Source organism: Oncorhynchus tshawytscha, linkage group LG33, assembly GCF_018296145.1.
Source record: "Oncorhynchus tshawytscha isolate Ot180627B linkage group LG33, Otsh_v2.0, whole genome shotgun sequence".
Lineage (NCBI taxonomy): Eukaryota > Metazoa > Chordata > Actinopteri > Salmoniformes > Salmonidae > Oncorhynchus > Oncorhynchus tshawytscha.
Genome location: NC_056461.1, coordinates 10,499,328 through 10,521,840, shown reverse-complemented (window position 1 = coordinate 10,521,840; position 22,513 = coordinate 10,499,328). Strand labels below are relative to the sequence as shown.

Genomic DNA, 22,513 nt, shown 5'->3' with positions numbered 1-22,513 from the left:
GTGTGTGTGTGTGTGTGTGTGTGTGTGTGTGTGTGTGTGTGTGTGAATTCAGATGGAAGTCAGTGTTCTTTAAATAGAGCTGTGTCACATCTGCTAGTTAATTTCTAATTCTCTTTCTGAAGAAGAGAACAAACATTCAGCTGTTATTTTTACATTTTATTGTTAAACCTCTGTCGAGAGAACTGCCACTGTCTGTCTGAGCAATAAGGTGTGGCATTAATTCTCACACTGGTATAAGCTGCTGCTGCATGCTCGTGTGTGTACGTAAGTGTGTGCATGCATGCGGGCTTGCAGGAGGGTAATGTGTAAAAGTGTTTGCTCGAAGTCTGCGAACAGAACGAGTGAGAAGCACCCTAGAATCTGCTGATGCTCTGAGAAACTCAAAGCCTGGAAGATCCACCTCCCGTTGAGTGAGAAAACCAAAACTAAGCAGCTCCTCTACCCAGCCCCATACTGGGGTGTGTGTCCCAAACTACACCCTATTCACTACAAAGTGTACTACCGTTGAGGAGAGCATGATGGGTCCTGTCCAAAGGTTGTGCACTATGTAGAAAATAGAGTGCCATTTGGGACACTACCTGGGAGTCAACATAACTGAATGGTAATGGGGCTTTTTCATCAGGGTTTGCTGTCAAATTAGGCCTCTTCTTTAGCCCTCATCAGCCCTCTCTGTCAGAACACACTGAGACTGACAGAGCTGGAGGATTAGTAGTGAATTCAAATCAGACTGAGCCACTAGACATTAAGTTTGGTGGGGTTTGGAAAGGAAGAGAGAGTATTGAACTTAATTTCTGATGAGGTTTGTCTGAGAAATACCATTGGCTCCTCTTACTCTGGGTGCCAGTTTTCACTGCTTTCTTGCTACTTATGGAATAGTTAAGCCAAACATGCACTGTAACAAATTGCTAAAGCACTGTATTATCTGTTTTGCTGTATATTTAAAGCAGCATACTGTGAATTATGGTGCGTTGTGGAATTGGAAAGAATCGCTGGCCCATTAACAATATTTTGAGGTGTGCCTTGTAAGTGGCTAATGTTTAATTGTTTGACACGTTAGTGAGAATGCTGTAACAATTCAACTGATATATGGTAGTATTTCCCTAACAATTGAATCCACGTATATAGGGGTAGATTAGAGTTAAACCACATCCTTTGATTGGTTTAGACCTACAATCACAGCCGGTTGGTAACATTTTGTTTAGGCCTCTAGAAGGGCAAGTGATATAAAACCTCATATGTTCACAAATATTCTGTAAAATCAAATACCTAACAGCCAACCTGCTTGCACTAATCCCATGTCATTACAGTAAAATACCAACATGATTACAATAGCATTCACTTTTTGTACTGTTGTACGGTCATTGCTTTGCATTATCCAGTAACTTACAGGAAGTTGGTGGCAAGTAACTGTCAATATTGCGGTACCATAATTTGTAATAGCCAGAGATCAGGAAAATATACATTCAAAAGGTACACTACATATACTAAAGTATGTGGACACCCCTTCAAATAAGTGGATTCGGCTATTTCAGCCAAACCTGTTGCTGACAGGTGTATTAAATCTAGCACACAGCAATGCAATGTCCATAGGCAAACATTGGCAGTAGAATGGCCTTACTGAAGAGCTCAGTGACTTTCAATGTGGCACAGTCATAGGATGTAAAGATTTCTGCCCTGCTAGAGCTGCCCCAGTCAATTGTAGGTGCTGTTATTGTGAAGTGAAGATTTCTAGGAGCAACAACAGCTCAGTCGCAAAGTGGTAGGCCACACAAGCTCACAGAATGGGACCGCTGAAGTGCATAGCGTGTAAAAATCATCCTCTGTTGCAACACTCACTACTGAGTTCCAAACTGCCCCTGGAAGCAGCGTCAGTACAAGAACTGTTCATCGGGAGTTTCATGAATGGGTTTCCATGGCTGAGCAACCACACACAAGCCTAAGATCACCATGTGTAATGTCAAGCGTCGGCTGGAGTGGTGTAAAGCTCGCCACCAATGGACACTGGAGCAGTGGAAACGCGTTCTCTGGAGTGATGAATCACGCTTCACCATCTGGCAGTCCGACGGACAAATCTGGGTTCAGCTGATGCCAGAAGAACGCTACCTGCCCGAATGCATAGTGCCATCTTTAAAGTGTGGTGGAAGAGGAAAAATGGTATGGGGCAGTTTTTCATGGTTTGGTCTTGGCCCTTTAGTTCCATTGAAGGGAAATCTTACTGCTACAGAATACCAGGAAACATTCTAGACGATTCTGTGCTTTCAACTTTGTGGAAACAGTTTGGGGAATGCACCTGTGCACAAAGATAAATGGTTTGTCGAGATCGGTGTGGAAGAACTTGACCAGCCTGCAAAGAGCCCTGACCTCAACCCCATCAAACACCTTTGGGATGAATTGGAACATCGACTGCAAGCCAGGCCTATTATCCCAAAATCAGTGCCCAACCTCACTAATGCTCTTGCAGCTGAATGGAAGCAAGTCCCCACAGCAATTTGGAACAACTAGTGGAAATCTTTCCCAGAAGAGTGGAGATTGTCATGCAGAAAAGGGGGGACCAACTCCATATTAACGCTCATGACTTCAGAATGAGATGTTCAACAAGCATGCTTCGACATACTTTTGTTCACATAGTGCATCGTAATACAAATACAGGACAAGATGAAGACCAATCTATCCTTAACTTCAACAACATTCCCAGTAACGGTTACATAGACATTTTACTTGCGATGACTGTAATATGTGTTTTTATCAACCTTAGTTTAATCAGCTGACTGTTAGTCACTCTGGATAAGAGCTGCTAAATGCTTCGCAAGTGTGCATTTTTACATTTTGGTCATAGCAGATGCTCTTAGCCAGAGCGACTAACATTCAGTGTATTAAACTAAGGTAAACAAGAATATACCATAGTCATAACAAGTAAAAGATTATATTACCATTACCGAGAATGTTGTAGTTAAGTGGGGTATTTCCAAATATATATTTGTGTTTTAAAATACTGAATACTTCTATTCTAATTAAACTGTTACAAAATAGGCTCTGTGAATTGTATGCATTCTGACTGCAGGAATGTCCACCAGAGCTGTAGCCAGAGAATTTAATGTTTGCCGATGTCCACATTGTGTACAAAGTGCCCCATATTGGTGGTGGGGTTATGGCATGGGCAGGCATAAACTACGAACTACAAACACAATTGCATTCTATTGATGGCAATTTGAATGCACAGAGATACCGTGACAAGATCCTGAGGCCCATTGTCGTGTCATTCATCTACCGCCATCACCTCTTGTTTCAGCATGATAATGCATGGCTCCATGTCGCAAGGACCTGTACACAATTCCTGGAAGCTGAAAATGCCACGGGTTCTTTCATGGCCTGCATGCTCACCAGACATGTCACCCATTGAGCATGTTTTGGATGCTCTCACAATCAGCAGCCTGATCAACTCTATTGCGAAGGAGATCTGTCGCGCTGCATGAGGCAAATGGTGGTCACATCAGATACTGACTGGTTTTCTGATCCACGCCTCTACCTTTTTTTAAAGGTATCTGTTACCTTTAAAATATGCATATCTGTATTCCCAGTCATGTGAAATCCAGGGATTAGGGCATCATTTATTTATTTAAATTGACTGATTTCTGAACTGTAACTTAGTAAAATCTTTGAAATTGTGACATGTTTTGTTTATATTTTTGTTCAGCGTATATCAAGTACATTTAAGTACATGCACTGTACATCTGCAACAGTTTACTAACCACGGTGCTTCCAGCAATGCACTGTAAATTCTAAGAATACAGCATCTTGTACTGTTACAGTAATATTCTGTACATTTGTGTTATAGTAAAGGTCCTGTACATCTACAGTTATTTACTGTCAAAATTACAGGATTACATTTACAGTGTGTTTGACTTGACAATGAGTGACAAGTATATGGCAAAACATCACAAACAGATCTGGAACCAGGTTACATTGACACCTGTTGCTGCTTGAAATGTCAACCAAGCACCTCAGTTGTGAACAGCTGTTCTCTTGCTTATTTAGGTTATCTTATCTTGTTTCTGCACTGCTACAGGATATAATTAGAGCCTTATTGCATATCTTCACTGTGACCTTAAACTATCAGAGGCTGTTCCCATTGCATACAGTTAAGTAATCATATATGATCCGTGAAATCTCAAGACACAACATTGCTTTTAAGCTACACAGCCTGTGGAAAATCATTATTTCTCTTTCAAATATCTTTTCATCCTAAGAAAACACCCGTAACTGTAGAATGTGTTTTGAACACCAAAGCTAGAGGCTGGTATGCACTAAGCTGCAGTCCCCCACTGTTAGTCTATCGTCGCTGTAATGCAGTGTGCTTTTCACTGAAACACCTCAGAGTGACTGGAGAACCCAGTTTGGTCAGGAGGGAGGCGTATTCCTGTTCTGCTCTGTCTGTCAGTCTCTTTGATCTCAGGAGTGCAGAGCTCTGGCCTGGAAGCACCATCAGTCTACACACCACAGGAAACCAAGGAACAGGAGGGGGCAAGGATGTGTGGAAGGAGGAATGGCAACGCCCTCACTCTGTCTTTGTCACTCTCTCTCTCTCTCACTCTCTCTCTTAATTAGAGTTCATTGTGAGACAGCCATGACATGCCTGAACTGAAACAGACTCACTGAGTGAGTCACTTCACAGCCTGTGATGTCAATCACTGGGTTTGTTTATTTTGAAATATTGAGTTTTCAATCTTGACTACAGAGTTGGAATGGAGTGAAATTGACCCATAGCCAGCTGAAGATTGTATGATCGGCACAAGAGGAGTCTTTTGTATTGAGTTCCTGTCATGGGAGCTTCCAAACTCAGTGACTGGGGCGTGTCCATTCACACACACAAAACATTTGTGACTTGTTTCAGGAAACTAGGCATATGTTGCACGTCACTATTTCATAGGAGAGGTATGTGAATTATATTTATAAAATATATATTTATATATATATACATCTAAATGCGTTTTTTGGCCTTCTGGAACATGTGAACTTTCGTGTGCCTTAATACATACGTGTATGCCATCTGCAAATGCGAATACAATTGTTAAATTAGTTGGTTTAGCCATGGAAAAAGTCAGGAACCTTCCCCGCTGGCCATGATTGGCTGTGATAATGAATAGGCTGGAAATACAGAGAGATGAGTTCGGATTGGTCTGCCGTGTACCATCTTCTGTCTATAAAATGAGCTGCTCGTTATGTGTAGCAGTGGCGGTCAGTGCCGTTTAATGAGCATGACCTTATTTCTATTACAGCATATTGGATGACTCTCATTCATATTCCATTCACCCAGTTCAATGTATCAGTGATAGGTGTAGGCTACTACATGATACTCAAATGTTCCCTATACCCATCATGAGGTTGCTACAACCTAGCCTATGAATTACATTTTACAACGTTTGTGCAGGTTTCAATGCCGCTTGCACACTCTTGCCTGCATCTAGCTGATGTAAGGTGAAGTCATTAGTACAACAGTTGCAAACGAGAGTTTCTGTTGGACAAATTCAGGTATGTTTATCCTTGTTTTGTTCTGTTTGCTTCCGTTTAACCTCTAGCGACGAGTAATCCCGTATCCGGGAGCGTAATCATAGCCTCAAGCACATTACCATAACGCAACATTTCCTATTCATGAAAATCGCAAATGAAATGAAATAAATATATTCAAACACAAGCTTAGCCTTTTGTTAACAACACTGTCATCTCAGATTTTCAAAATATGCGTTACAGCTAACGCTAGACAAGCATTTGTTTAAGTTTAGCATAGCATAATGCTATGCTAGGCTGTGCTGGCAGCAGGCAACATTTTCACAAAAATAAGAAAAGCAACCAAATTAAATAATTTAACTTTGAAGAACTTCAGATGCTTTCACTCAGGAGACTCCCAGTTAGATAGCAAATGTTCCTTTTTTCCAAAAATGGCGAAAAACGTCACATTTGTTCATCCTGCTTGGCTGAGAAATCGACAGAAAATACTTCAACTATAATGCATTAGCATAATGCAACTTTCTATTCATGAAAATCGCAAATGAAATGAAATAAATAAATATATTGAAACACAAGCTTAGCCTTTTGTTAACAACACTGTCATCTCAGATTTTCAAAATATGCTTTTCAACCAAAGCTACACAAGCATTTGTGTAAGAGTATTGATAGCCTAGCATAGCATTAAGCCTAGCATTCAGCAGGCAACATTTTCTCAAAAACAGGAAAGCATTCAAATAAAATAAATTACCTTTGAAGAACTTCGGATGTTTTCAATGAGGAGACTCTCAGTTAGATAGCAAATGTTGATTTTTTTCCAAAAATATTATTTGTGTAGGAGAAATCGCTCCGTTTTGTTCATCACTTTTGGCTAAGAAAAAATATGAAAATTCATTCACTACAAAGCCAAACTTTTTCCAAATTAACTCCATAATATCAACAGAAACATGGCAAATGTAGAATCATCCTCAAGGTGTTTTTCACATATCTAAGGTGTTTTTAACATATCTATTCGATGATAAATCCTTCGTGGCAGTTGGGTTTCTCCTCAGTAGCAAACGGAAAAGTACTTGCAGCTGGAGATTACGCAATAATTGCAACGGAGGACACCAAGCGACCACCTGGTAAATGTAGTCTCTTAGGGTCAATATTCCAATGATATGCCTACAAATACGTCACAATGCTGCAGACACCTTGGGGAAAACGTGGAAAAGGTAAGCTGACTCCTAGCTCCTCCACAGCCATATAAGGAGTCATTGCCATGAGGCGGTTTCAAAAAATGCGGCACTTCCTGATTGTATTTTTATCAGTTTTTTTCTGTAACATCAGTTCTGTGGCACTCACAGACAATATCATTGCAGTTTTGGAAACGTCAGAGTGTTTTCTTTCCAAAGCTGTCAATTATATGCATAGTCGAGCATCTTTTCGTGACAAAATATCTTGTTTAAATGGGAACGTTTTTCATCCAAAAATTAAAAGAGTGCCCCCTATATCGAAGAAGTTAAGAAACGTTTTTCAACAGAATAGGCAGAATGAATACTCCCCTGATCACGCATGAACAGAGTTCACTCTCATAACAGCCACATTGTATTCCTTCTCTGCCCTTCGCTTGTGGACTTCAATCCACAACAGATCAGCTGTATGTGACCAGGCAAAACACATTTTCCAAGCCAAACCGCTACACACAGCCTGCATCGTTGTCACCCTATTAGCTAAAGTAATGTCATAGTCAGCATAGCTAAAAGAACTAACGTTAGTAAATTCGCTACAATCACGCCCAATTTTTCAGTTTTTGATTTGTTAAAAAACCAAAAGTTTGAAATATCCAATAAATGTTGTTCCACTTCATGATTGTGTCCCACTTGTTGTTGATTCTTCACAAAAAAAGTACAGTTTTATATCTTTATGTTTGAAGCCTGAAATGTTGGCAAAAATAATTTGTCTGTTCAAAGTTCAAGGGGGCCATGTTAATACTTTCAATTCAAGGCACTGTATATAGCCCTTCGTACATCAGCTGGTATCTCAAAGTGCTGTACAGAAACCCAGCCTAAAACCCCAAACAGCAAGCAATGGTGCAAAGGTGTAGAAGCACGGTGGCTAGGAAAAACTCCCTAGAAAGGCAAAAACCTAGGAAGAAACCTAGAGAGGAACCAGGCTATGTGGGGTGGCCAGTCCTCTTCTGGCTGTGCCAGGTGGAGATTATAACAGAACATGGCCAAGATGTTCAAATGTTCATGAATGACCAGCATGGTCCAATAATAATAAGCCAGAACAGTTGAAACTGGAGCAGCAGCACGGCCAGGTGGACTGGGAAAGCAAGGAGTCATCATGTCAGGTAGTCCTGAGGCATGGTCCTAGGGCTCAGGTCCTCCGAGAGAGAGAAAGAAAGAGAGAAAGAGAGAATTAGAGAGAGCATACTTAAATTCACACAGGACACCGGATAGGACAGGAGAAGTACTCCAGATATAACAAACTGACCCTAGCCCCCCGACACAAACTACTGCAGCATAAATACTGGAGGCTGAGACAGGAGGGGTCAGGAGACACTGTGGCCCCATCCGAGGACACCCCCGGACAGGGCAAACCGGAAGGATATAACCCCACCCACTTTGCCAAAGCACAGGCCCCACACCACTAGAGGGATATCTTCAACCACCAACTTACCATCCTGAGACAAGGCCGAGTACAGCCCACAAAGATCTCCGCCACGGCACAACCCAAGGGGGGGCGCCAACCCAGACAGGAAGATCACATCAGTGACTCAACCCACTCAAGTGACGCACCCCTCCTAGGGACGGTATGAAAGAGCCCCAGTAAGCCAGTGACTCAGCCCCTGTAATAGGGTTAGAGGCAGAGAATCCCAGTGGAAAGAGGGGAACCGGCCAGGCAGAGACAGCAAGGGCGGTTCGTTGCTCCAGAGCCTTTCCGTTCACCTTCCCACTCCTGGGCCAGACTACACTCAATCATATGACCCACTGAAGAGATGAGTCTTCAGTCAAGACTTAAAGGTTGAGACCGAGTTTGCGTCTCTTACATGGGTAGGCAGACCATTCCATAAAAATGGAGCTCTATAGGAGAAAGCCCTGCCTCCAGCTGTTTGCTTAGAAATTCTAGGGACAATTAGGAGGCCTGCGTCTTGTGACCGTAGCATACGTGTAGGTATGTACGGCAGGACCAAATCAGAGAGATAGGTAGGAGCAAGACCATGTAATGCTTTGGAGGTTAGCAGTAAAACCTTGAAATCAGCCCTTGCCTTGACAGGAAGCCAGTGTAGGGAGACTAGCACTGGAGTAATATGATCAAATTTTTTGGTTCTAGTCAGGATTCTAGCAGCCGTATTTAGCACTAACTGAAGTTTATTTAGTGCTTCATCCGGGTAGCCGGAAAGTAGAGCATTGTTCTACACTGCAGTGCTAGCTAGCTGTAGCTTATGCTTTCAGTACTAGATTAATTATCTAATAATTTCATTGGGTGGACAACGTGTCAGTTCATGCTGCAAGAGCTCTCATAGGCTGGAGGACGTCCTCTGGAAGTTTCTGTGCACGTCTATGGAAGGGGGTGAGAACCATGAGTCTCCTAGGTTTAGTATTGAAGTCATTGTACCCAGAGGAGGACGGAAGCTAGCTGTCCTCCGGCTACAACATGATGCTACCCTACATAGTGCTGTTAAGGCTCCTGTAGACCTTTGCAGAATAGTGTGTTTTAGTCAGTTATTTGGTGATGTGAATCTATTTAATACAGTTTTATCTAAAAATAATAACCTTTTATATGTTTTACAATTAACATTTTTATGAAATTCACTGAGGAGGATGGTCTTCTTCTTCCTCCTTCTTCCTCCTCTGAGGAGCCTCCACTGATATGTAGATAATCCTTTCTATTGCAGCTATATGTATATATATATATATATTATCAATGGAGAACTGCAAATGAGTTGCTACTGCTCTCAATAACATTGTTGCCCTGAATTTATTAAGCTTTATCGACAAAGGTCAGTAGGAAACAATTGTGATGGACTACTTTCTGGAGGACGATTGTGCCATGCTGACTCTCTCTGACTCTAAAAATTAATCAGACGTTAAGGAAATTCCTGATTTAGGTAAAACACATTGAACCAGACATTTGATTACAGTGATGGGGAAGAAATGGCAATCATGAAGTTGCCCGAGTTTTGAAATCAGTGGAATGCCTGGTGGAAGCAGAGTATTTATTTTATTTTTCCTTTATTTAACTAGGCAAGTCAGTTAAGAACAAATTCGTATTTTCAATGACAGCCTAGGAACAGTGGGTTAGCTGCCTGTTCAGGGGCAGAACGACAGATTTGTACCTTGTCAGCTCAGGGGTTTGAACTTGCAACCTTCTGGTTGCTAGTCCAACGCTCTAACCACTAGGCTATGCTGCCGCCCCATATGGTAACGAGATTCATACAATTCTGTCATTTAATATGCAGAGGGAGTCGAAAAGAGAACACATAAGGCTATTATATAAAACACCTGTCTCCGTATTACATCTTCAAACTAAGGGCAACCATGGCATCCGTGACAGAGAGGTAGAAAGATTGGATGATTGTTATGGCTTTGCCGCCTGACTCTCCTCCACCAGTCATACAAGGAGACTGGAGGATGGTACGGTGCTGGTGGAAAGCTATGGCTGGCAACAACACCTGACTCCGTACTTCAGGCCATTGCCACAGATCAAGCAGTACCAGCACTTCAGGTGAATATCATTTTCATTGCATTGTATGAGGTTATTATTCTAACCTAAATTTGGGAGGTGAATTGATTTTATTTAAGGTCTTTATTTTTTGGTCTATTTTCCTGTTTTACAGCTTCGATGCTCCGGAGTCTGGTGTTGTTGTCGCCAAGGAGCATTCAGACTCAGTCTGGACCAGGTTTTAGCTGCTGCGCAACACTGACGTTCTTCCTCCCATAGATGGTCTGCCTGTACAAGCACCACTTGGACTGGATACAACTAGACGTGTATATTTTTGAGAAGATCAGGGACTTTTACGATGAAGTGACCATGGATATCACATGCCCTGCACCAAAGTTAAGGGCAGGACAGAAACAGGCTCATATAGATTCCCTTGTTCATGCGTGGTGTGGACGGACAAGTTCATCACTGGGGGAGAGTTCCCAGTCATCCAGGCTTTCGGCAGTGCCTCTATGCACATTCCTATGGCTCTCTCCTAACACACACACACACACGCCATACGTTGCTGCTGCTATTCATTTTTTATCCTGATGCCCAGCCTCTTTACCCCTGATTGTATGCACATAACTACCTCATGTAGCACTAATATTGTTCTTGATATTATTCTTGTACATACTCATTATCATTTTGTTCTTTCTCTTCTGGCGTTGACATTTTTTGTTCTTTTTTTATCTTGACATTTTTTATTTTTGATATTGCTACTATGCAAATATGCAATTACCCATTTCACTGTACCGTTTACACCTTCTGTAGAGATCCTTCCAGTTATCAAGATTATAGCGAGATTATGCACCTTCTGTATGCTGTGCATGTGACAAATAAACAGATTTTGTTTTTGATATCGTGTGTTTAGCAGAGACGGTAATGTGAACAACAACATGACCTGCACCAAAGTCATATTAGGATATAGGCTTTTTGTAGGCTACTACTTTTACCACTTTTAGCCTTGAAATCTTTACTACACTACTCACTCTGTTTAGCACATGGCCACATGTGAATCCTTAAAAGAGATGGGTGGGGCTAATGCTTAAGAGGGTATGAATGATTCGGAATGAGTGTAGACTAAGAAAAGCTCTCCAGAGACATTTTCTCAAAAGTGGGGTTACAAGTTTTTCAACTTTCAAAGCCCATTGTTCCTCAACAAATGCAGTGTATGATATAACATGTTATAGCTCTGAATCTTTACTTTTATCCAATGTAAAAAATATATATATATATAACTTAAAAATGTAGCTTCATAAGTCCAAATCAAGTGGGTCAGTCACATTTCGCCTGTCTCCAACAGGAAAAAGGCTTTTTCAAGTTTAGGGGTTAGGTTTAGGGTTAGGGTCACAATTAGGATTAGGTTAAGATTAGGATTTAGGGTTAGGGGTTTTGGGTTAAGATTAGGGATAGGTTAAGGGTTAGGGAAAAATAGGATGTAGAATGGGAATCAACTATTTGGTCCCCAAAAGGATAATAAAACAAATGTGTGTGTGTGTGTGTGTGTGCATGAGTGCGCGCTCACGTTTGTGTGTGTGTGTGTCCATCAGAGTGTGGGCTTTGTGATGACTCGGGAGTGAGAGCAGTGCTGTCTTTGATGTTATGTGACAGACCATGGGTTAAAGCATCCAGACAGAGCAACCTGCTGCGCTGAGGGGACCTCTCACTTACTGTAGCAGGTTGACTTCTGGGAACTGACCGGTGGGCAGGGACATTAAGTGTTTTCCTTGAAGACACATGGTACAGCACGAAGCAGATGCTGCTGCTGAAATTAAATGACTTTGGTGTGGGTGTTGTCTCAAGGAAACAAGGGATCTCTCTCCCTCAAGGAGTGGCTCTGACTGGTCAACTCTCTCTCTCACGCTCTCTCTCTCTCCAGGGTTGAAGCAGATCCATGCTCTCTCCATCCAGGGCAATTATGAGTTGAGGATTGACCTGGAGGACTTTGACAACAGTACAGCCTATGCCCAGTATGGGATGTTTGGAGTTGGCCTGTTCTCTGTGGACCCTGACGATGATGGATACCCACTGACTGTTGGAGATTACTCTGGAAATGCAGGTACATATATCTGAATGACCTGTTCCCTTTGTTAATCAATAAAGTATCAACCTAATAAACTCTCATCTTCAATTAACATTTTATATTTAAGTTTGATTTAAATTATAGATTGGGTTGTTATAGACCCGAGACACCGGGGTACCCAAAGCAAAGTTAAGCCGCACTTAAACACGTATGTTGAAGCCCCAGGTTTACTCATTAAATACGTATGACTCAAAATTGCATTGACTATCTATAGTAAAAACTGCTGTGTCCTCTGCAGTAGTTTATTGTTAAGTGCTGAGGGAAGGAGGGATGGAAGCGTTTGGTTTGGTCTCCACGGCGTGGATAGACAGGGACAGAAAGACAAGCACAATCCGTATGTGTCTGCGTATATCTGTTCCCCAAACATCACATCCCAGCCGCAATCCCGTCACCGTGAATAAATTACTACCCAATTAATTATGGTGGTTGACCGGCAGCATAAACAAAACACTGCCAGATGCCTGTCACAACAAATAATCAATTTAAAGAACCTTTGGGGAGTGGAGTACTGAGAACACAGAGAGAGAAGAGGGACAGATGAGAGATGGAGGGATGGGAAGAGGGGGTATAGATGAGAGGAGGAGGGAGAGAGTGTTGTCACAAGCAGGTTTTGCAGAAAGAGAGAGTGTTGTGTAAATGGCTTGTACACACAAATAAATAATGGTTCTAAATAGTACCAGGCAGGGGTTATTTGGCTTCTAACCATAACAGAACCCTTTTTGGTGCTCTATAAATTACCATTAACATATGTTCTATATAGCACCAAAAAAGGGTTGTGCTATGGTTACAACCATTTTTGGAGCTACATGAAACCCTTTTTTTTGTGGTTCTTTATAGAACCTTTGTTAATAATGATTGTATAAAGAATATTTCTCATTCTGAAAGGCTCTTTGTAGATCATTTTGAACCATACAGGATTTTTATTCTGGTCAGCCATATTATATTGTTAAAACTCCATATGTGTTGTTATTGTATTGACAAGTTGAATCAAGTAAGCTACCTCTGGAACAGCTGGGGGTCACTGAGTAGAGAATTGAGAACCACTGACTGAATTAGTCAACCGTTTTCAATTGACACAAGGCAATACGTGTGAGGCTTTCACAAGACACCATCACTGGCCATGGCCAGATATAATATGTCATGGCATAACACAACCTATTAGATACACTGGACAATTAAATGATCACTAAAAGAGCAAAGAACCATTTTGTGAACTGTAAAGTACCATTGGAGAGCTTAACGGGTTCTTTGAGTCATTATGGTTCAACATAGAACATCACCCTTCCCAAAGAACCCTTGAGGAACCCTAATATGTTACAGTGTAAAGCTTGTTCCTGCTCTTCCTACCTCAATACCACTAACCTTCAACTGACAACATGCCGATTGGACATTTGAATCCCACTGCAGCACACTAGCCTCTCCCTCATACCCTCTCCTCCCCTTAGTACCACTGTTATTGTTATTATCACACACACTCTCACTCACATTTTCTCTGATCTGAGGGGTATCCTACGAAGCATATTTGAGGCGTTGGCGAGGTAACTTTGGTCAACTCTGAGTTCAAATCAAATCAAATTTTATTTGTCACATACACATGGTTAGCAGATGTTAATGCGAGTGTAGCGAAATGCTTGTGCTTCTAGTTCCGACAATGCAGTAATAACGAACAAGTAATCTAACTAACAATTCCAAAAAAACTACTGTCTTATACACAGTGTAAGGGGATAAAGAATATGTACATAAGGATATATGAATGAGTGATGGTACAGAGCAGCATAGGCAAGATACAGTAGATGATATCGAGTACAGTATATACATATGAGATGAGTATGTAAACCAAGTGGCATAGTTAAAGTGGCTAGTGATACATGTATTACATAAGGATGCAGTCGATGATATAGAGTACAGTATCTACGTATGCATATGAGATGAATAATGTAGGGTAAGTAACATTATATAAGGTAGCATTGTTTAAAGTGGCTAGTGATATATTTACATCATTTCCCATCAATTCCCATTATTAAAGAGGCTGGAGTAGAGTCAGTGTCATTGAGAGTGTGTTGGCAGTAGCCACTCAATGTTAGTGGTGGCTGTTTAACAGTCTGATGGCCTTGAGATAGAAGCTGTATTTCAGTCTCTCGGTCCCAGCTTTGATGCACCTGTACTGACCTCGCCTTCTGGATGACAGCGGGGTGAACAGGCAGTGGCTCGGGTGGTTGATGTCCTTGATGATCTTTATGGCCTTCCTGTAGCATCGGGTGGTGTAGGTGTCCTGGAGGGCAGGTAGTTTGCCCCCGGTGATGCGTTGTGCAGACCTCACTACCCTCTGGAGAGCCTTACGGTTGAGGGCGGTGCAGTTGCCATACCAGGCGGTGATACAGCCCGCCAGGATGCTCTCGATTGTGCATCTGTAGAAGTTTGTGAGTGCTTTTGGTGACAAGCCGAATTTCTTCAGCCTCCTGAGGTTGAAGAGGCGCTGCTGCGCCTTCCTCACGATGCTGTCTGTGTGAGTGGACCAATTCAGTTTGTCTGTGATGTGTATGCCGAGGAACTTAAAACTTGCTACCCTCTCCACTACTGTTCCATCGATGTGGATGGGGGTGTTCCCTCTGCTGTTTCCTGAAGTCCACAATCATCTCCTTAGTTTTGTTGACGTTGAGTGTGAGGTTATTTTCCTGACACCACACTCCGAGGGCCCTCACCTCCTCCCTGTAGGCCGTCTCGTCGTTGTTGGTAATCAAGCCTACCACTGTTGTGTCGTCCGCAAACTTGATGATTGAGTTGGAGGCGTGCATGGCCACGCAGTCGTGGGTGAACAGGGAGTACAGGAGAGGGCTCAGAACGCACCCTTGTGGGGCCCCAGTGTTGAGGATCAGCGGGGAGGAGATGTTGTTGCCTACCCTCACCACCTGGGGGCGGCCCGTCAGGAAGTCCAGAACCCAGTTGCACAGGGCGGGGTCGAGACCCAGGGTCTCGAGCTTGATGACGAGCTTGGAGGGTACTATGGTGTTGAATGCCGAGCTGTAGTCGATGAACAGCATTCTCACATAGGTATTCCTCTTGTCCAGATGGGTTAGGGCAGTGTGCAGTGTGGTTGAGATTGCATCGTCTGTGGACCTATTTGGGCGGTAAGCAAATTGGAGTGGGTCTAGGGTGTCAGGTAGGGTGGAGGTGATATGGTCCTTGACTAGTCTCTCAAAGCACTTCATGATGACGGATGTGAGTGCTACGGGCGGTAGTCGTTTAGCTCAGTTACCTTAGCTTTCTTGGGAACAGGAACAATGGTGGCCCTCTTGAAGCATGTGGGAACAGCAGACTGGTATAGGGATTGATTGAATATGTCCGTAAACACACCGGCCAGCTGGTCTGCGCATGCTCTGAGGGCGCGGCTGGGGATGCCATCTGGGCCTGCAGCCTTGCGAGGGTTAACACGTTTAAATGTCTTACTCACTTCGGCTGCAGTGAAGGAGAGACCGCATGTTTTCGTTGCAGGCCGTGTCAGTGGCACTGTATTGTCCTCAAAGCGGGCAAAAAGTTATTTAGTCTGCCTGGGAGCAAGACATCCTGGTCCGTGACTGGGCTGGGTTTCTTCCTGTAGTCCGTGATTGACTGTAGACCCTGCCACATGCCTCTTGTGTCTGAGCCGTTGAATTGAGATTCTACTTTGTCTCTGTACTGGCGCTTAGCTTGTTTGATAGCCTTGCGGAGGGAATAGCTGCACTGTTTGTATTCAGTCATGTTACCAGACACCTTGCCCTGATTAAAAGCAGTGGTTCGTGCCTTCAGTTTCACACGAATGCTGCCATCAATCCAAGGTTTCTGGTTAGGGAATGTTTTAATCGTTGCTATGGGAAAGACATCTTCAACGCACGTTCTAATGAACTCGCACACCGAATCAGCGTATTCGTCAATGTTGTTGTCTGACGCAATACGAAACATCTCCCAGTCCACGAGATGGAAGCAGTCTTGAGGTGTGGAGTCAGCTTGGTCGGACCAGCGTTGGACAGACCTCAGCGTGGGAGCCTCTTGTTTTAGTTTCTGTCTGTAGGCAGGGATCAACAAAATGGAGTCGTGGTCAGCTTTTCCGAAAGGGGGGCGGGGCAGGGCCTTATGATAACTGGTCATACGAAAGCTGCTCACCTTTTAGCCAAGTACATTTCTATGGCTGCTTCAGAGCTAACCTTCTCCGGTGCAGGCTAACTCACGGCTAACTCCACTTACCCTGATTGAAATGACTGAGCCACGAGTTGAGCACCAATGAAATCAGATTCCCTTCCTCTTCCAAAGATTGCATCATCATCCCCTTCATTTGAGGAAGACTGATTAAATATTGTATTTATCAAAAGTAAATATTTGTTTATCTGTACGCAGCATCCATAGGAGGGGGGGGTACTTGTGCATTGATAAGCACCCGAAATACGGCATTAACAACAAGTATTAAAATAAAGACAGCCAGAAACAGTGGGTTAACTGCCTTGTTCAGGGGTAGAACAACAGATTTGTACCTTGTCAGTTTAGGAATTCGATCCAGTAACATGTTCGGTTACTGTCCTAATGCTCTAACCACTAGGCTACCTGCTGCCCCACTTCTAAAAGCTTATTTCACACAATAGCCTGCTGAATTTGAAAGATAACTTTAATTTCATATTGAATCCAACACAAATGAAAATGTGGCACTGACTCGCCTATAGATTGATGTTCCAGAAATGTCTCAATGAAGAGCTCGGTGTTCGACTAGCCATGTGTGACATGCACATGCAGTTACAAGCCTGTTAGACTTAGCGGCAGGTGGACAAACAATATCCACCGTCGTAATACGGATAAAGCCTGAGCTTTAGTCAGCCACCAACTGTGCAAGTTCTCCCACTCAAAAATATGAGAGAGGCCTGTCATTTTCATCATAGGTACAATTCAACTATGACAGACAAAATGAGAAGAAAAAAAAATTGAGAAAATCACATTGTAGGATTTTTTATTAATTTATTTGCAAATTATGGTGGAAAATAAGTATTTGGTCAATAACAAAAGTTTATCTCAATATTTTGTTATATATCCTTTGTTGGCAATGACAGAGGTCAAACGTTTTCTGTAAGTCTTGGTTTCACACACTGTTGCTGGTATTTTGGCCCATTCCTCCATGCAGATCTCCTCTAGAGCAGTGATGTTTTGGGGCTGTTGCTGGGCAACACGGACTTTCAACTCCCTCCAAAGATTTTCTATGGGGTTGAGATCTGGAGACTGGCTAGGCCACTCCAAGACCTTGAAATGCTTCTTACGAAGCCACTCCTTCGTTGCCCGGGCGTTGTGTTTGGGATCATTGTCATGCTGAAAGACCCAGCCACGTTTCATCTTCAATGACCTTGCTGATGGAAGGAGTTTTTCATCAAAATCTCACGATACATGGCCCCATTCATTCTTTCCTTTACACGGATCAGTCGTCCTGGTCCCTTTGCAGAAAAACAGCCCCAAAGCATGATGTTTCCACCCCCATGCTTCACAGTAGGTATGGTCTTCTTTGGATGCAACTCAGCATTCTTTGTCCTCCAAACACGACGAGTTGAGTTTTTACCAAAAAGTTATATTTTGGTTTCATCTGACCATATGACATTCTCCCAATCTTCTTCTGGATCATCCAAATGCTCTCTAGCAAACTTCAGACTGGGCCTGGACATGTACTGGCTTAAGCAGGGGGACACGTCTGGCACTGCAAGATTTGAGTCCCTGGCGGCGTAGTGTGTTACTGATGGTAGGCTTTGTTACTTTGGTCCCAGCTCTCTGCAGGTCATTCATTAAGTCCCCCCGTGTGGTTCTGGGATTTTTACTCACCGTTCTTGTGATCATTTTGACCCCACGGGGTGAGATCTTGAGTGGAGCCCCAGATCGAGGGAGATTATCAGTGGTCTTGTATGTCTTCCATTTCCTAATAATTGCTCCCACAGTTGATTTCTTCAAACCAAGCTGCTTACCTATTGCAGATTCAGTCTTCCCAGCCTGGTGCAGGTCTACAATTTTGTTTCTGGTGTCCTTTGACAGCTCTTTGGTCTTGGCCATAGTGGAGTTTGGAGTGTGACTGTTTGAGGTTGTGGACAGGTGTCTTTTATACTGATAACAAGTTCAAACAGGTGCCATTAATACAGGTAACGAGTGGAGGACAGAGGAGCCTCTTAAAGAATAAGTTACAGGTCTGTGAGAGCCAGAAATCTTGCTTGTTTGTAGGTGACCAAATACTTATTCTCCACAATAATTTGCAAATAAATTCATAAGAAATCCTACAATGGGATTTTCTGGATTTTTTTTCTCATTTTGTCTGTCATAGTTGGAGTGTACCTTAGATTAAAATACAGGCCTCTCTCATATTTTTAAGTGGAAGAACTTGCACAATTGGTGGCTGACTAAATACTTTTTTGCCCCACTGTAACTGAAGCTGATTCGCTTTAGAAAACCCCGAGTAGATCTAGCTTGCATCGTAGGATACCCCTCTGGTCTCAGTGGACAGGTTGGTCATTGCGGCTGGGAGCAGCTGGATTCTAACCGTGTTCAGTGGAGCCACCTTGTCCCATCCACTTCCCTTCAGCCAGACAAGGTTACACTGAGTGGGCTGCAAATGACACGCTAAGTACTGCTAGCCTGGTTCCTCTTTTCTCTCCCATTGTTTCGTATTATCCGGCAACCATTATCATGTTGTCACATTGGGTTGTTGTTATATGTTTTTTTTATTTTTATGTTTCGACGTAGGGGCTCTCTGTGTGAATGCTGAAACGCGCCCTGTAGGAACTGGTGGCGCTGCGAGTTACTGTGGGAAAATGGAATTGGAGGGAGTGGAGTGGTGATGTGGCCACACCCTGCCTGGGTAAATAATGGATTTAGTTGCCCTGATGAGATGCTAGAGAACACTTAACTAATTGTCTTTTGTTGAATTTATATAACAACATTCCAACCTCATTTAGCATGATCTATTATATTATGTCACTATTTGCATTCATTTGCATCTCTTTCAATTAGAGACTTTTATTTTGAAGGTGAACCGCAAATTGAAGTACTGTGGCTAACCCTTATTGTGTCTAGCTTCACATATGTGGGTCCGCCCATCATTAATCAAATAAGTCTTATAAATGTGGGTTATTTTAGATTATGACACCCAGCTTGATCGTTAGTTAGTTAACTATAGCTACTGAAATATTATGTTGTTTGGCTATGTTTTCGGGGAAGAACATTGTTTGCATCCATCAGCTAGCTAGCTTTTTTTTTATGACCAGCACTGTCCCAGAGCTTGGGGAAGTGTGTCTGCGTTCAAGTGAAGCAGCGGCAGATGCGCGAGACAAAACTTTGCCAGCATCATAGCATACAAAAAAATATATGAACGTATTAAATTATTATCTGATGTGCAGTCATATTTAGGTCTTGATTGGTCAACAAGCTTATTTTACGTGTCAAATAACATTATTTGACGTGTATCTTATTTGACACGCAAAACCCAAATGGCGTTCCATAGCCAACCACCCAAGAGTGACATTCAGCTCAAAGCCGTAGCCTATAGCTAGCAGTGTCCCGTGTACCTCTCTTCAGTTCTATTTCTGTAAATGCTCGCAGAGTAGTTTTAGATCCGGCTGAGGCTTCAAAGCTCTTTTTTAAGTGTGTGTGTGTGTGTGTGTGTGTGTGTGTGTGTGTGTGTGTGTGTGTGTGTGTGTGCGCGCGCGCGCACTATGTGACGGTTGAGCGCTGATCGGATCGTTAGGGAGGCGATAGTAAAAGCAGAAGGATAAAGAGGTCAGCATAGAGCCCTTTGATAAATGAACAACAAAGTGTTGTAACCCTGTGGTTTGTGTAATGAGGACTGATCTTTAGAGAGGAGAGGAGGCCTCTCTCTGATCTCACGTCATCTATGGAAATGACGGATTGTTCCTTAGTCATTTGGAAATGAATTAGGAATGCAGTGGTGCTCTGGTGCTGTCTGATGTAAGAGGGCTCTAGTGAAAGACATTGGTTTAGCCAGGAAAGACAAATCAAAGCACTGAAGATTTGGAATCAAATGTATGTCTCTCTAAAGCCTCTTCTATCCTCTCTTAATTATCTATTTCTCCTTTCTTGTCTTCCAATCTATCCCCTATTTCTCCTCTGTTCACCCTTGTCCCTTTCATTTGACTGTGTGGGTGGGTGTGTGTGCTTGTGCGTGCATTTGTGTGTGTGCGTGCATGTTTGTGTAAATATGATGCGTGTGCGTTTGTACATGAATGCAACATGAATGTGTTCTCCACCCATCCAATCCCCCCCCACACACACAGGCGATGCTCTGCTAAAGCACAACGGAATGAAGTTCACCACCAAAGACAAGGACAACGACCACTCGGAGAACAACTGTGCCTCCTTCTACCACGGTGCCTGGTGGTACCGTAACTGCCACACGTCTAACCTGAATGGACAGTACCTCCGCGGGCAGCACACCTCCTATGCCGACGGCATCGAGTGGTCCACCTGGACCGGCTGGCAGTACTCCCTCAAGTTCTCCGAGATGAAGATACGGCCCACTCGCGACGAGAGCAAATGAGAAAAATTAGGGAATAAAAGAAGAAAAAGAGAGGAAAGGAATTTGAAGGAAGAAGGTGCTCATAAGAATAAATATAAAACCCCACACTCAAAAGACAGCTATAGGCTGTGGTTCTTGTTCAGCTATTGTTTGCTGACTGACTAAAAGGACATCTTTGATTGGTATACTACTATTGTCTACGTTTCTCTGTGGAACCCTCATCCCTTCCCCCTGCCCCGCCCCGCTTGCTGCCCTCTGCTAATCCCTCGTCGCTCGTTGCGTACTGTTGTGCTGAGGTTTTTCGTGCCCCCCCACCCCCATTATCCTTATCCTTCATCACTATCATTAGGAGATTTGTTGCCAATGATTTTGAGTGTTTCCCTCCTGACAACGACCACACCGCGACACGAAATGAATCTTACTCACTCTTACTTCACAGGAGTTCGGTGGCACGTTTAACTTGGGGAGAATGGGCTTGTGGTAATGACTGGAGCGGCGTCAGTGGAACGGTCTCAAAAACCATGTGTTTGATGCCATTTCATTTGCGCCGTTCCAACCACTACTATGAGCCGTTCACCCCCTCAGCAGCCTCAACTGTCTTACATACGTCTCTCTTTCTCGCGTTATTTACATCTAGTCATCAATCAATGATCTGTCTTTTCTATCTGAGCCTTGACCTTGACCTCTCTCCTGTGATAGTTGCACCTTGTAGCCAGTAGTTCTATTCCCACAGTCCTTTACTGCGTTGTTTCCAGTCAGCGAAGTATGGTGTGACCTTTGAACAAGTGGCTGAGTCAGAACAGGAGATGTGGCATTACAGTTAGAGAACACACACACACACACACAAAACGCTGTACCCTGAAGCTACAGTATTACCATGACACAGCAAAACTCAGTCTGTCACCTAAAGGGACTTGGCTGTATTGGCCTTCCAGTCAGGAGACATGCTAAAATGGCACAATCCACAGTACCTCACCACCCACTGCTTAAGCATCCCTTTATTAAAGATATGCTCTGTGGGATAACAAGACAATGGAATGGGAATGGTGTAGAGGGAGCGGTTGAAATAGAAGGAGACAGAGCTAGACATATCAAACAGAGGGGTGAGAAGGGAATTACTAAATGAAAAGGGGAATAAGAAAGACAGAGTGAGAAAAATGAGGAGATCAAATAGAGGGGTGAGGGAGCGATCGACAGAGAGATCGGGGGTGGATGGAGATCAAATAGAGGGGTGAGGGAGCGATCGACAGAAAGATCGGGGGTGGATGGAGATCAAATAGAGGGGTGAGGGAGCGATCGACAGAGAGATGGGGGTGTTGATGGAGATCAAATGGAGGGGGGAGGGAGAAGGGTAAATGAGAGGGAGCAGATATCATTAATCTGACTGAGGCCATTAGGGAGCATATTGGGCACTTTGTCTGATCAGCCTGCCAGCTGATCACCAGCCAAGTCACTGCTACGACAGAGCCCCAGACGTTAACTCCTCAGTGTGTGTGTGGACGTGTTTAACTATTCTTGTGGGGACCAGAAGTCCCCACAAAAATAGTAAACGGAACATATTTGAACAACTGGGGACATTTTGTTAGTCCCCACAAGGTCAAATGCTATTTCTACGGTGTTTAGGGTTAAGGTTGGAATTAGTGTTAGGCTTAGAATTACGTTAAGGGTTAGGAGCTAGGGTTAGCTAGGGTTAGTTTTAGGGTTAGGAGCTA

At 43.2% G+C, this 22,513-nt stretch overlaps 1 protein-coding gene across 1 annotated transcript in view; it reads left to right on the top strand.

Annotated features, from left to right (window-relative positions):
- Positions 1 to 21,991, top strand: part of fibcd1b (fibrinogen C domain containing 1b) — a 248,405-nt gene extending 226,414 nt beyond the window's left edge. Inside the window, exons 7-8 of the mRNA XM_024397223.1 lie at positions 12,074 to 12,253; positions 20,560 to 21,991. Coding sequence (XP_024252991.1) covers positions 12,074 to 12,253; positions 20,560 to 20,822 — 443 coding nt within the window. The 3' untranslated portion in view covers positions 20,823 to 21,991. The remainder of the gene's footprint in view (positions 1 to 12,073; positions 12,254 to 20,559) is intronic.
- Positions 21,992 to 22,513: the final 522 nt, after the last annotated feature.